Source organism: Cyphellophora attinorum (genome assembly GCF_001299255.1).
Source record: "Cyphellophora attinorum strain CBS 131958 chromosome Unknown Contig12, whole genome shotgun sequence".
Lineage (NCBI taxonomy): Eukaryota > Fungi > Ascomycota > Eurotiomycetes > Chaetothyriales > Cyphellophoraceae > Cyphellophora > Cyphellophora attinorum.
In genome coordinates, this window is record NW_017253240.1 from 698894 (window position 1) to 713062 (window position 14169).

At 53.6% G+C, this 14169-nt stretch overlaps 9 protein-coding genes across 9 annotated transcripts; 2 read left to right on the forward strand and 7 right to left on the reverse strand.

Annotated features, from left to right (window-relative positions):
• Window positions 1-228: 228 nt before the first annotated feature.
• Window positions 229-648, forward strand: AB675_7733 (uncharacterized protein; the record flags this gene model as incomplete). The annotated part of the gene is made up of 1 exon (XM_018148123.1): window positions 229-648. One exon carries the CDS (start codon window positions 229-231, stop codon window positions 646-648), a length of 420 nt encoding a protein of 139 aa, XP_018000346.1.
• Window positions 649-1162: 514 nt separating this feature from the next.
• AB675_7734 (uncharacterized protein) lies at window positions 1163-3337 on the reverse strand (the record flags this gene model as incomplete). The annotated part of the gene is made up of 1 exon (XM_018148124.1): window positions 1163-3337. One exon carries the CDS (start codon window positions 3335-3337, stop codon window positions 1163-1165), a length of 2175 nt encoding a protein of 724 aa, XP_018000191.1.
• Window positions 3338-3674: 337 nt separating this feature from the next.
• On the forward strand, window positions 3675-4775 carry AB675_7735 (uncharacterized protein; the record flags this gene model as incomplete). The annotated part of the gene is made up of 1 exon (XM_018148125.1): window positions 3675-4775. One exon carries the CDS (start codon window positions 3675-3677, stop codon window positions 4773-4775), a length of 1101 nt encoding a protein of 366 aa, XP_018000245.1.
• Window positions 4776-5196: 421 nt separating this feature from the next.
• AB675_7736 (uncharacterized protein) lies at window positions 5197-6263 on the reverse strand (the record flags this gene model as incomplete). The annotated part of the gene is made up of 2 exons (XM_018148126.1): window positions 5197-5325; window positions 5373-6263. 2 exons carry the CDS (start codon window positions 6261-6263, stop codon window positions 5197-5199), a joined length of 1020 nt encoding a protein of 339 aa, XP_018000479.1.
• Window positions 6264-7298: 1035 nt separating this feature from the next.
• AB675_7737 (uncharacterized protein) lies at window positions 7299-7982 on the reverse strand (the record flags this gene model as incomplete). The annotated part of the gene is made up of 2 exons (XM_018148127.1): window positions 7299-7421; window positions 7470-7982. The coding sequence occupies 2 exons, from the start codon at window positions 7980-7982 to the stop codon at window positions 7299-7301; spliced, it is 636 nt and encodes a 211-aa protein (XP_018000531.1).
• A 66-nt stretch (window positions 7983-8048) lies between these two features.
• Window positions 8049-8360, reverse strand: AB675_7738 (uncharacterized protein; the record flags this gene model as incomplete). Its single annotated transcript, XM_018148128.1, has 1 exon — window positions 8049-8360. One exon carries the CDS (start codon window positions 8358-8360, stop codon window positions 8049-8051), a length of 312 nt encoding a protein of 103 aa, XP_018000386.1.
• Window positions 8361-9227: 867 nt separating this feature from the next.
• Window positions 9228-10280, reverse strand: AB675_7739 (uncharacterized protein; the record flags this gene model as incomplete). Its single annotated transcript, XM_018148129.1, has 2 exons — window positions 9228-9329; window positions 9381-10280. The coding sequence occupies 2 exons, from the start codon at window positions 10278-10280 to the stop codon at window positions 9228-9230; spliced, it is 1002 nt and encodes a 333-aa protein (XP_018000439.1).
• Window positions 10281-11027: 747 nt separating this feature from the next.
• On the reverse strand, window positions 11028-12092 carry AB675_7740 (uncharacterized protein; the record flags this gene model as incomplete). Its single annotated transcript, XM_018148131.1, has 2 exons — window positions 11028-11114; window positions 11166-12092. 2 exons carry the CDS (start codon window positions 12090-12092, stop codon window positions 11028-11030), a joined length of 1014 nt encoding a protein of 337 aa, XP_018000248.1.
• Window positions 12093-13376: 1284 nt separating this feature from the next.
• Window positions 13377-14030, reverse strand: AB675_7741 (uncharacterized protein; the record flags this gene model as incomplete). The annotated part of the gene is made up of 1 exon (XM_018148132.1): window positions 13377-14030. The coding sequence occupies one exon, from the start codon at window positions 14028-14030 to the stop codon at window positions 13377-13379; it is 654 nt and encodes a 217-aa protein (XP_018000398.1).
• Window positions 14031-14169: the final 139 nt, after the last annotated feature.

Here is a 14169-nt window from a genome sequence, read left to right on the forward strand (position 1 = left end):
ACATATCTAACCCGACACAGTCTACGTTGCCTCATAGCAAGACATTGTAGGCAGTCTGTTTGCGGCAACTAACTCTCCAGGTCGCTGCTGTCAATGCACGCCTCCGCCATCCACCAATACGACTCGCTGCGACCCGACCACATCTGACCAGACCAACATCACCTGCGTGCACGCATCGCTCTGCACCCGGCCAGCCAGCCGTCAACGGAAGGCGATTCGTAAGCCAGTATGGCGCCGTCCTCAGAAACTCCTCGCCTCACACCAAGCGATTTCCTCGCCCAACTCACAACCCTCTTCACCAGTACAACCACCGCAAACCACGGCTCCGTCTTTCTCACCCAAAAAGCCCTCTTCGGCGCTCCCTCGCCAGATACCGACACCGCAATGACCAGCGATACATCAGCCGCGCCAAAGATATTAGTGCGAGCCACGAACGGCGCCGCAACCCCCAAAACCCACCACACCAAAACCCAAGCGAGGAAGTTGGAAGGAAAGAAGGTGAAGATCAGTACAGTGATTGAGGCAAGCGAGGCGGAAGAGTTCTTTGCGAAACTTGCCGAGACGTGCAAAACAAGCATGACCGGTCTCAGGAAGAGGGAAAGGAAGCCCAAGAAGAAGGGTGGGAAGAAGAAGGCCGGTGGGAAATGATCGAAATAGAGGTCTACCGTGAGATGATCCAGAGCATGACGGCAGAACTGCTACGGACAGCCGGTCTTGGTCAAATTGTGTGGCGCCCTTCATCTCACGCTCCATATGCGCCCGAGAGTCGCTGCTCGACCGACCAGTCACCGAAGATAATTCCAAAAAGGAGCAAGCCCTCCCTAGAGCGAGAAGCCAGATGCACATCAACAGCGTCCCTTCCAGAGAAATTTCAGCGTGTTGGACCAATAGGGAAAGACAAAGCATGGCTTTCAAAAGGACAAGCAGTCCAAGTCCAAGCGCGGAGACCACTTCCCGAACACGATGTCGTGCAGGAGATGGAGAAAGACCTGACGACAGCCAACCGCGGAAAGGGACTACTAGCTTTATTGCATCTGGCAAGAACTGTCCGCGCTATAGTACAAAGCTACAGTCGTGTCTGTGAATGGTATCTAGCACAAAGCTGGTCCTGTCCACTGCTACCTATCATGAGTGTATAGCTCCGTGGTCAGATCAGATCACGTCAATCTAGATCATCCGCAAACAAAGAATCAACATCCTCATCCCTCTCCCTCTCCTCCTTGACCGGCACAAAACCACCCTGCGGCACCCCTCTCTGCTCCCAACTCCGCGTCCGGATGCGAATCGGCACGCCGAAATCGTCTTCCTCCTCATCGTCAGACTGTGCAACAACTCGATCTGGAAAACTCGGGTTACGATTGTGCTGACGAGTCGTCCTTTGTGGTGGCTGCTGGAATAGTCCACCATTGAGCAGGTCATTTAAGGTGGCTCCGCCGGCTATGCGCGCGAGGATCTGGACGACCAGGACGACGACTTCGAGGGGTTTGGTCACGGCTATGGTGGCGGCTTTTTGGATCACTGTGGCCGAGAAGCGGGCGGGTGATGGCTGCCGTTGGTCGGACGAGGAGGGCGCGAGGATGTGGGACGACGGCATAGGTGAGAGTGATCGAGCGCCTTTCTGGCGCTGGCGTAGGCCGTCTTGAAGATAAGAGGAAGGCGTTTGGATGTCTGGCCATGACTGATCGGACATAGAGGATTGGATTAGACGAGGTGTAATCGGTGGGTCGCTGTCTGCTTGTTCACTGAATGTGGAGGCCGTGACTGTGAGTTCGGAGATGTCTCGTTTGTGGGAGTATTGTTTGGAAGCAAATGGATCGTGATCGCGTGCAAGTGGTGTTGGATCGACATCTGGTATATGGTCTGGTATATCATCCGTGCTGTGAAACGAATCTGCTGTCGATGCAATGCTTGCTGTCTCGTCAAGTACTGAGGCTTCGGCCTCCGTGGTCGGTGCTTCAGTATCTGTGTTGTTTGAAGGGACTGGTTCTGCTTCCTCTTCGAATGCTGCAGGTTCTTGCTGGGTCGTCTCCTCCTGTACGTCCTTGTTCGGAGCGTCAATGATATGTTCCTGATCTGGCAAAGGCTCGTTGACATCTGTTATGCCTTCGTCCTCCGCCATGTCCAAAATGGGGCCTTGCGAATCCGCTACCATTGCCGAACCCTCACCGGGCGCAACTTCTTCATGATATTCTGGCAGAAACACCTCGTCGGTTTCTTCACTGGTGTTCGTAGGCTCTATCTCTACTTCCCTCTCAGGCTCGGCCTCATTGTCCGTGTGCAAACTTGTCTCGTTAATGAGAGGACTCGGAACTCGTGCATTGCCATTCAATGGATGGCTTCCGTCGTCTTCGAGATCAGCAGATTCAAGGACGGAATCGGTCTCCTCAATGCTACGATCGCGGTCTGAACTGCCATCATCTTCGAAGCTGTGACCAGACGACGTACTCGTAGGCGTCTGTGGTCGAGAAGGCGGTCGTGAGGAAGGTCGCGACGATGACTGCATATGCTCAAAGGCTGCTCGACGCTCCGCGACCGAGCTTCGGCGCTGTACTGGAGCAGACATTGGCGTGATGGGGCTGTCAGGCACAAATTCCGACGTACGGCGCTTGTTGAACGAGTCCGGGAACGCGCTGGGTGGCGTGTATGGCATGGACGGGCGCGAGCTCTTCCACTTCCGCACCGAGGGTGTGTTTAGATCGGGCGACGAGAGTAAGCTGCTGTCTCTTGCCTTCCACTTGCCTTTCCGCCGCGGTGTGATGGCATCATCTGGTAGCTCAACCTGGAATGCTCGCTTGAACGGACACGGTGTCTTCTCATATTTGAGCACTGTCGCTAGTACAGTCTTGAGTTCTTCCACCTTCGCCCTCTCCTCCGTCGTCTCCTTTGGCAGCTCAATCCGATAATACTCCAACTTGCGTTTCCGAAGGACAAACTTGGACTCTCCGTCAACACACCAACACTGTGAATTCCGTAGTATCGAGTGCACGAAATTGTGTCCACACTTCAGAAAATTGACAGAGCCTTGCACTTTCTCGATTCGCATGGGCCCGGTGGCTGTCAGATCTTCCGTCCGTGATCGCCATGGCAGCGTTTCTATGGTGTCGATGGGATAGTCGGCATCGGCATGTGTTTCGCTGTTCCTCGAGACAATGGACTCGTTCGGCGGGGCGAAGCTGATGATTCGGACATGCGGGTGCTCATACACGACGCCTGAGTCGGCGTCCGACTTGTCGAGTGCTGCTCGTTCGTGGTAGGACAATTGTCGGTGCGGCGCAGTGAACGAGCGTCTATAGCCTTGGAGAGGCGGTCTCTCACCGTAGGCTGACGAGCTGGCCATGGCGCATCTTCGCAAGAGTAGAGTAGATGCTCAGAATAGGGATATCGTGACTTCGAACGCGTGTCGCGTGTGTGACATGGCGGTTTAGAGGTTAATGCAGGAGGATGGAGTTGGCAACTCTTGAAGGCGTTCGCCAATCTCAAAGGACCCAAATGACGTTGATTTACGCGCCCACTAGCGGTGGCTGGATGAGGCACCCGCCGCGCCACAGGACGCCTCGTCATATTTCATCACTTCCTCACACGAGCAAACAGCTTGCTTCTGTTTGAGTCTCACGGCGTGGTCACTCTGCTAGCACTTGGGCAAGGTCGAGCTGCCTCGTGACAGACTCACCACCATGTCCAACTTCGACCCCAATGCCATCCTACGGGGTGCCCAGTTGACCTTTGTGGGTGCTCATCGGGCACTGCAGAATCCAGACCTGTTCACCACCCATCACTACAGACAAGCTGCCATCGCAGTATGTGCTGGACTGGCAATCCGCATCATCCTCAATGTCCCAATCTACGGCATCAGAGTACTACTATGGTTCCTGTCGATGTTCATGGACCTGGAAGGCGAAGGATGGGATGACGCAATCATCGACGGACTGGACTTCATATCGAAGAGCGTTCTACAGATTCCATTCATGCTCATGATGATCATGAGCTCCATCACGCCAACGCTGGACAACATGTTCATGGACAGCCTTCGATGGGTCGACCAGACTTACATCCAGAAGCACAAATCAGACGACCCGAGCCAACTCCGAGCCATGTACCACCCAACCTTGGCGATGTACTCGACGCACGGCGAGAGGGAGAAGAAGGAGAAGCGAACTGTCATGGACGGTGTGATGTTGTTTGCAATGAAGTACGGACGACGAGCAGCCATTTCGCTGGCAACGTATGGCCTAACATTCGTTCCTGGCATTGGTCCTCTTGTCCTTCCGGCAGCCTCGTTTTATACCTTCAACAAAGCCGTTGGACCCGTACCGGCCACAGCCGTCTTTGCTATCGGCTTCGTCGTCCCGAAGCGATACTTCGTCCAGTTCCTGCAGACGTACTTCTCTTCACGAAGCTTGATGCGACAGCTCCTGGAACCATACTTTCACCGCATCAGATTCACAAAGGAACAGAAGAAGACATGGTTCATCGATCGTGCTGGCGTTCTGTTTGGCTTTAGCGTCGCATTCGCAGTCATGGTCAAGATTCCACTCCTCGGTGTGTTGATCTACGGCATCGCGGAGGCGTCCACGGCGTATCTGATCACAAAGATCACGGAGCCGCCACCACCACCTGGCAGTGAGAAGGAGTTTGCACATAGCGAGGTGAGGTGGAAGAATAAGCACTTGTTTTTAGACCTGCCGATGGATAGACTGGACGAATTCAATGCTAAGCTTAGTCGCACCGAGAAGCTGGAGGCCATTCCACAGGTTCCGAGGAAATCGTTCACATAGATCTAGCAGGGTAGCCGGATCAAAGTTAACTTTCTGCGATTCGGGAGTCTGAAGCCTGCTCGAACAGCAACAGCTGCTACAGCGCAGTCCGCATAGTACATACGAGCCAATGACGACCTGCAATACCATTGTCAATTCGAAGTGTAGAGGTCTCTAAAACGGCGAGGATTCACACGACAGTTAGCGCGCTGTGTAAAGACCTTACATATGGAAGTTACTGCGATCGCTGGACCATGTAACTTGATGCTATTGGACTCGTATCTCCGCTCGCTCAACGATCATTCGCACCTGCGTGCACATTTTCCACTGATGCGGCCTCGATCTCTCCACAGGGAAAGTCTCCGTCTCAAAAACCTGTGGGCCAGCACTTCCACTCGGCGTTTCAGTCGGTCCTGGCCGATCGTCCACAAATTTTCGTTTTCTAGAGCTCGGCGCCACTAGTTTTGAGGAAGTCGTTGATACCGGCGGACAGGTTCTGAAGGACGCCATCGACAGCATCAGGTTCGACTACTGCCCGCGTCTCGTCCTTAGAGAACGTCACAGTGGCGAACTATCATGTTGTCAGCAACCGGGAAATGCTTCGACGCATTGACTCACTGCTTTGGATGTTCCGTCAACTCGAGTAGTGAAATGCACGGCCAGGAGTGTATGGTCAAGAAGGCCGTCAACTCGTGATCTCGCAATACCCATGTGTCTCTCGCAGATCTCTATCAACAACGCCTCTGTGGATGCATGACCTGCGCGCATGCGGACAGACAGTGCTTCCTGCAACACAATGGGCATCAAGCTGGTGATTCCCATGCTTCTCGAAACGATACGCCACAAAGCCAGGAGTGTGGCGGTGGCGGTCTTGAGCTCTCTGGCCACATCGACTGATAGGTAATCAGGATTGGTGATGGTCTCAACAACACTGGTGAGCTTCGTTTGGACCGTTTGCACAAACGCATTGCCCTGAGCTGCAATGTAAAGCAACGTCGAGTTGAAATTATTCGCCCAATCCTCGATATTATCGACAACGAGATCGACCTTGCGCAGTGACGGGAAACTATTGACGTCTAAACGATCACACACACCACCGCGCAGGAGCTTCCGCTGGTAAATGCGGAGTTCCTGGCTCTTGCTGCGAATGTGTTCAGGGATGGGTGACAAGTTCAATGTATCCTCCCAATCCTGTTGAGCGCCGTTGCAGATAGCATCCAGGAATGTTTTGGCTTGGTGCTCAGCGTTATACACCATGATCGCTTCCTCTGCGATCACATCCTTCGCCACGGCCCCAAAGCGCTTCGAAACGAATATGAGGTCAGGCGCCGTTCTCTTACTCCAGTTTAGGCTCACCCCAGTACCTGTCTGAGTGCATGTGATGACCGCATCGTCCACCAGAACATGATGCAGGATCAGCCGGAGGATCTCGGATGGCATGCCAGCCAAGGTGCGGTCGCACTTCTCGAGGTACTCGGTCGCATTCCCTGTCGCCTTTGTTTCCGGCATGGCGCGTGGAGGAAATGGAGTTGTCTAGCTGCGAGAAACTGTCAGCAAAAACCCAGCCTGGCAAAAGTTTACCAAGGTCCGCAGCAAACAAACTTACAGATCTTTCAATACCTTCGAAGAGAATCGCTGGCGCGGCGCTACAGCCGACGGCTCTCTGGACCACGCCAGTCCAGATGTCGATTGTGCTTTCTGCAAATCTGCGTTGGCGTCGCTGCACCTGGGAGGAAATCTTGAAGATGAAAGACAAAAGGACGAGTCAATTATGGGCAGATATGGGGATCCATTCTAGTCGAAAATTGGCAGTGAAGAGTCCCAATACTTCCCAGTGAAGTTGCTGGGCAACAGGGGTGTAGCATTCGATCTTCACGTCGCCACTTCGTCACCTAGGCATGTGTGACTTAGTCTTATCGAAAAGCTGGACACCCACAGGTCCCGAGGGAGTCTTTCACGTGATCTGGACAGCTTCAGGGTGAACTCACGCAGACCGGAGGTAGGCGCTTGCGGGACACACTACGCAGCGCCAGTGAAAGCGACATGATGTTTTGCTATTCACGTACACCATATGCCATTCGGTTCATTGAAAACCAAGGAGCAGCTTAGATTACTCAGGGTTCTTTCCTCTATATCGCCATCAAAAGTTGCAAGGGCTCGATAAAACTGGTCGCCACCAACGGTATGATGCCACCACTCTGAGTAAAGACTTCGTTGTGCGTGTGAGCAGACGCAGGATTCTGCGTCATTGAGGATGCTGCATCCTAAAGTAATTCTCCGCTTCCGATAAGTGGCTTGATCAGGTCAATCGCCAGTCTGCCCAGCAGTCTTTCGCTGTGCATGGCTGTACTGAGCTTGATTGATTGTGTTGCCAACGCCGTTCATTGCAGGATGCTCCGAGTTCTGCAAGAAGCAGGGCTATCGAGAACGTCTCCTCCACGATTTGACCTGGCAGGGCACACCGCGGGTCCGCCACTTGTTTCCGATAGACAGGTCAGCTGGACGAAGACTCTCAGATGTGCATTGGTACTCCTTCTGGCGTTCCTAGTCAGACGCACTCCCGTTGGTAATCATGTACTCCAGCTTCGCTGCGACCTCAAGGCGAGAGACCCATTGCGGCTCAAGGATGACCTCGGTACGGTCCTTCCAAAAAGCGACTTCTGCAAACTGTCTCGTCGTCAGCAGGCGGACAAAGCCTCACATAATTGAACTTACCTCCTCTGATTCGCCATCGCATGCACTCGTGAACATGAACCTGAGGACCGTACTGTCGCTAAGACCGGTGATGCACGATCTATTGACACCGATGTCGACTTCGCAGATCCTCTTCACCAAAGCCTTGGTGGATGTAACTCCGGCTCTCAAGCGGAAAATAAGCGCTTGTTGTAGGGCGATGGGTTTTGGTACGTCGGTGTCATCGTCGATAGCTGCAGCCATTGAGAATAGCCATTCGGTCAGACTCTCGCGACAGAGACGTCGGGCTTTCGCGAGAGCCTTCGGCGACAGGAACTCTGGATCAAGGATGGACTTGGCCAGACTCCCGAGCTTCAGTACGACTGTCCTCAGCGGCGGGTCAGTACTTTGGCTTGCAACGGCAATTAACACCGAGGTGCGTCCCAAGGCCCACTCTTCGATGTCGCCGCCGGAGAGTAGTACTTCGCGAAGGGAGGCGAAGGTGTTGATGTTCAGGTGGTCGCACACGCCGCCCATCAGGACCTTGTCTTGCATGATGCAGAGTTCCGGGGCCTGATCGCGCAGAAAGCTAGGAAATGACTTCACAGTCACTGTACCCTTCTAGCCTTCGTGGGTGCCTTCCTTCAAAGCCTCTTCAAACAGTCTGGCCTGGCTCTTTTCCACGAACATCAAGCTTGCGGCTTTTGCGATGACCTCCTTGCCCATGGCACCGAAATCTCGTGATACAAGTATGAGCTCCGGGACCCATGGGTTGTCCCACGACAGAGGTCCTTCGTCACTGCTTGGCTCGTACGTGATGGAGGCTTCTTCCCCAACAACGTGCTCTAGGATAGACCGGAGGATCTCGTTGGGCATACCCATCAACGTTCGATCGCATTGAACGAACGCCAGCTCTACAGACGTCGGCGCCATGGTGTGAGATCGGTAGTGTGGTAAGAAGCGACTTGCTCGGCTGCGACAATTTGTCAGCACGAGCTTGAACCCGCAAACGACGTGGCAATCCTCGGCAGCATCAACATACGGATCTTCAAATGTGTTCACTAGAGATTGCCGGCACAGTCAGCGCCAATGACTCTCGAGAAGTGCAACAGTCTTTATCCGGGTCCCCTCGTTCGAGATAATGCCGCGACGCCTGCTATGCGGAAGAAGTATTGAGGATGAAAGATGAAAAGTCGAGCAGGATGTGGACATAGAGGTACAAGTCGATGTCAGTCAAAAGTTCACACTTCGGAGCGCCATTATTTCACATTGAAGTTGCCAGGCTGACACGATCAACGGATCGCTTCACTGCTTTGTCACTCGATGCTCACCGGCCCGTCCGTCACTTGATCATATGGGATGATCGCGCCGAGAAGGCGGACGCCATCGAAACCCCCGAGGATCAAACTACGAAGGAAGTAGTTCTACACGTGCGATGGTTGAAGTGCTAGATGAGCATTCAAGCCACTGATCGATGAGGCGACGCGCCATTCGACGACACAGAATTGCCTTTTCCGTACAGCTAGGTGCCTTCAAACCGTTCGTGGTTCACGCGTCACTATCCTAATGCTGTCGAGACAGCTGCTGTGAATATCATGAGTTGGACCCTGGAACGGGCGACTCGTCCCGGCCCGCGTGAGTCCTGTGAAGGCATTTTGCGACTACGAGTCCTGCTCGTCGCCGATCGCGACATCCGAGATTATCGTCATTGCTTTGGGTGGAGACCGTCAAACGTCAGTGCAGTGCAGTCGTGAGACATCCGCGCCAGCTTTTCCTAGGCGCAACCAATGCTGAGCAGAGTCAGCCGTTTAGCTTGGACTCCAGCTCTGCTACAACGGCCACAAGAGCAGTCCTATTGACATCCACCTCGGTTCGGTCTTTGTGGAAAGACAGGTTTGCGAACTGTTATATTGTCAGCGACCGGGCCAAACTTCTCTCAGCGTTCAAACTCACTGTTGTGATGCCTTTGCCATCGGATTCAGTGGTGAAACCGGCTATCAGAACAGTATGATCGGAGAGTCCGCCGATGTTTGATCTGCAGATACCGAAGTCTACCGCGCAGATTCGCTTCAACAATGCCGCCGTGGAATCAGGGCCAGCCTCGAGGCGGAATCTGAGTGCTTCATGGAATACCATCAACTCAGACATCTTGGCGTCGGCTGCCGACGCCGTCCATTCGAGCAAGCGCCCTCTACAGATGCTGAGGAGAATTGTGACTTCACCTGGTGACAGAACGTCTGCATCGGCGAGCGCTCTGACCAATCCGGTGAGCTTTTGTCCGAGTGTGGCAACGAAATCGGTCGTGGCACGGGAGACTGCTATCATTAGGCGACTGACGCGGAAAGGCCAGGTCTCGATGCTGCCCAACCAGAACGTGACTTTGCGCAATTTCGGAAAGGTGCCAACGTCCAGATGGTTGCAATACATATTGCCCTGAATGATAGTGAGCCGAGATGCCTCACTGACGAGATATTCCGGAAATTTCGTCAATCGTAGGTGTCCCCTCCAGTTTTCTTGCGCACCGTGATTCTCAATGGCCTCGAAGTGCATTTCGAACTGACTAGTGTCGAAGAATGATAGCTGTGCATGCTTCGCGATAGCCTTCTTCGCCGTGACGTTGAATTTGTCGGAGACGAGCATCAGGTCCGGCACCCATGGCTTCGTACCGGTCTTGTCCTCATGATGATCGACGCAGACATGAACTTCGTCTGCAACCACGTACTCCAGGATCTTACTGAGTATTTCGACCGGTATTCCATTTAATGTGCGACTACACTGGACTAGGTGCAAGCCAGCGAGTTCCGACGCCATGGCTTTGCTGCCAGCCTGTGGAATAGAGGAGAGATCGTCCATGTCTGCTTGCGCTGGAGGCTTGTCAGTAAGAGCTGCAAGGTGATGTGACCAGTACAATTGCGATCAACACGATCATGGAACCGCCGCTACCGTTGAAAGCAGCGTAGCTTACTGGAGGAGTAGTGCGCTCTGCGCCTTCGGGATGTCCTCGGTCGCGAATGCAGTCGCTCGCGTTGGCAGTTACACCTGCTTTTGGATGAATGTATGAGGAGGAAAGAGTGATAAGAAGGTCGAAAAACTATCTTGGAAGTGGCCGTTTGTCAAGGCATCAAGATTGGCAACGCGTGGAGGGAATAGTGAAGTTGCTATAACTGTCTCAATCGTCCATCACCACCTCGTCACTTCGTCACCTGAGCACCCTCCGCTGTCACTTGAGGTACTGGCTTCCTGCACCGACTGCCGCCCGCCTCAAGGACCCAGCAGACTTCCTCGGGGACTTCTTGTCCTTTCTAGAGTGCGATTTGCTGTTCCAACTTCCGGCCTAGGCCTTAAAGCACAACGGCAGTGCCATCGCAGGTCAAGCTTCATACTCCAGAGGACCCGTCATCTCATTGCACCGCTGCCTCGCCTGCCAGCAGCGATAGATACACTGGTACATTGGTACACCCATGATCAGTCGCTGGAATCCAGATCAACTCCAACGGGCACCACGCCTTGCACTCCCGCCACGTTATCTTGTTGACGGTCCTGGTACTTCGCTTATCCGTTTAACTGTATGGCCATTCGGTTTGTGGCTACGTTAGCCGACTAGAAGATGCGAGTAGCAACTTCAACCGCGTCCCACACGTTCACAAAGACCTTGGTCTCCTTGTTGGAAAAGGACACGCGCGGGAACTAGTAACAGGTCAGTACACGGAATGACACCACCTGATCATGCGGACTTACCAGCTTGTTCGGCCACGTGGGCAAGGTTGCTCCTTCGGTATTGAAAGTCACCTCCGGAATTGTGCTGTCCATAAGGCCAGCGATATTTCGTCTGCCAACTCTCATATCGACCTCACACAACCACTTCAGCAGTGCCTCCACGGACACGGTTACCCCTTGCAGGCGACGCCGAAACGCCGATCGCAGAAAATACGGATGACAAGGTCTGGACCCCTGCCGATACGCCGCTCTCACGTGGTCCCGATAATGATCGAGATGTGGTATGTAGTCGGCCCAGACCGCCGCAAGCTGCTGCGACGGTATCACGCTTGGATCGGCAAGCGAGCCCATAAGATGAATAACTTTCGCGATAGCCCATTCAGGATCTCTGCTTGCCATGTGCATCATTATCTTGATCTTATTGTCGGGCCAGTCTTCGATATTACCAGCGTGAAGGGTTACATTGCGCAGGAATCTAAAAGGGCTGACGTCGAAACTGTCGTGCAAAGCTCCCCAGGCCATCTTCGGCTGATAGATCCAGAGACTGTTCGCGCTGAGGAGGTATTCTGAAAAGGCTGCTGGTACGTCCAAGGAATCTCTCTGATCCCACGAGGCACCATTGTGGATGGATGCGAGGAAACGGGTTCGCTGCCGCTCCGCAGTCTTCCACATCAACTCGTCGCTCAAGTCACCAGAAGTGAGATCAAGGAGTTCTTCCCGCAGTGTGAAGTCGGAGAGCGTCAGATGTGCAGCTCTCGCGATGACGTCCCTCGCCATGGCACCGAAGTCTTTGGAGACAAGCATCATGTGCTGCAGCCATGTGTCGCTGCCACAGGAGGGACGCCAGGAGAGACGGTCGTGATTGTTGCTCCAGCGATAGTCGACGTAGACCAGATCGTTGATGGCATACTCCAGGATCTGGCGTCGCAGCTCCGGAGGTATTCCCATCAGTGTGGGCTCGCTCGTCTTGATTTGCGGTCAAGCATTGATTCGTGTCATCGTGATCATGTTGCCGCGTTGAGGGGATGCAACAGGCTACCTGCTCTTCTGGGCTGATGCACAGTCAGTGGAGGTTCTAAGTTACTGGCTCTGGGCTCAAAACGTTGACAGCACTTACCTAGACAACGCGATTCGATGCGCAACGCAGTCAAGTTTGCAGGATCTTCGGAGCGCAGTGTCGACAGACTCGTTGATGCCCGCCGCTTGCAACACCAGAGCAGATTCTCTTCGGACGAGCAAGATTTACAGATGCAATACTGACAGAAACGTTCTCAGAGGCAAAGACAATGGTTGTGAAGTCTTAAGTAAGGAAGCATCAGTTTACGCTGGCCCAGGCAACGAGATCTGGCCCGTCACTATTTCACGCGCGGTTCACCTGGGCCAGCCCTTCCTTACCTTGGACTTTCACCAGCAGACGTGCTTGTCACCTGCAACGCCACTTCAGATGTCTGTTCACGCTCACACTGTGATCTTGAAGGGTGGACGCCTCGCAGCCTCACTGCGACCCAAGAATCAATCGAGCAAGAAGTGCCACTCATGTGAGCTAAGGTCGCGACTATCTTGAGCCTCAACCCACAAGGAGTTGAGAATAATGTTAGAGCTGTCGTGACGGCCGTGTGATTTGGTTCGGAGACTCAGATCAGACGATCCTGAGATGGGTGCTGCTTCTTTCTCTATCTCTACAACGATCTCTATTCCTGCTGCTGCAGAAGCTGTTCGTGCTCCATTCCTATGCTGCTAGGGGTTCAGAGCACGAGGTCTCCATAGGTGAAGATGCACACAGCCAGTGGGAACGATTGAGCTACGAGGCAACGAGGCACGTGTCACACTTTCACGTTGCTAAGTATTAAGCACGGAATGCCTTGGAAGATTGGATGGAGCACAGTGCTGTGTGCAGGATCTAGGCCGTTGCCTCGAGTGACTTACCGATTGGACATAAGTCCTATTGCTGGAGGTCTATCCTGACAGCATAGCGATACTCACCCTGTTCACCAAAAAAGACGTGCCTGTGCTCGACCTTCCGCCTTGCAACCCTCCTGAAGACACTCACCGGAGCCTGGGAAAATCGTTCTTCACTTACCTGTTGCGGTCACCCTCACCACCAAAATGCAGATTCTTCGCATTAACTCCAGGTGGCGGAGTCTTGTCATCGGCATACGTACCTCCCAATCCCACCGGATGATCCTTGTCATTCCCATCGAAATTCTGGCCTCGAACCCAACACTTATAGCTCTAGGGGCCCGCTGCAGTCTTCTTGCTGTCCTTTCCAAATGGATCTTTAAACCACGCAGTGTTGAGCGTGACGTCCTGCCACGGGCCAGTCTCCATCACGGCCAGCCCTGGAGGCGGGAGCACGGTTGCGGGTGACTCAGCATAATAAGCCCCAGAGGACTCGTTCTTGTAGTCGTAGACACAGTTGTTAGTCCAGAAGAGCACACAATTAATGTTACGACCAGGCCACCAGCCCGCACGTTGATTCGCAAAGGCACGATTCTCCGAGAGGAGCTGTACACAGGGCCCACAGCCAGGTGCAGAGCTGCCAGGCCAGACCTTCACACCAGTGGGTTTTGTGGTGGCGTTCTCGGATAGAGCGTTTGTGTCCTGATAGCATGTGTGTCCTTCGGGCATTGTGAGTCCATCGTGTGTAACGTCGTAGCGCGCGCAGAAATTCAGCCACTTGTCTTCGTTGTAGCGCGGGATCATGATGGTTGGTCTGACCTCGACACCGGTTCTGGAGTCCTTGAATGACCCGCTTGGGTATTTGTAGTCTGTGGGCATGTATGGGACAACGGCGCGTTTGCCAATGTTTGAGTAGTCTTTTGTTGGTGAGCCATATGTTAGGCTCACCAAGGTTAGTAGCTGGTAGGCGGTGGGACGGGTTAGCATCTTGTTGGAAGTTTTCAGGAGTGACAGCGATATGGATTGGCAAGTGGCATCTGGCTCCTGCCCTTTCCGACATCTCCTATATACATCTTTGCGATGCATGGTCAGAGCCTGTATGCGCACAATAGCGGTTTGTCGATGT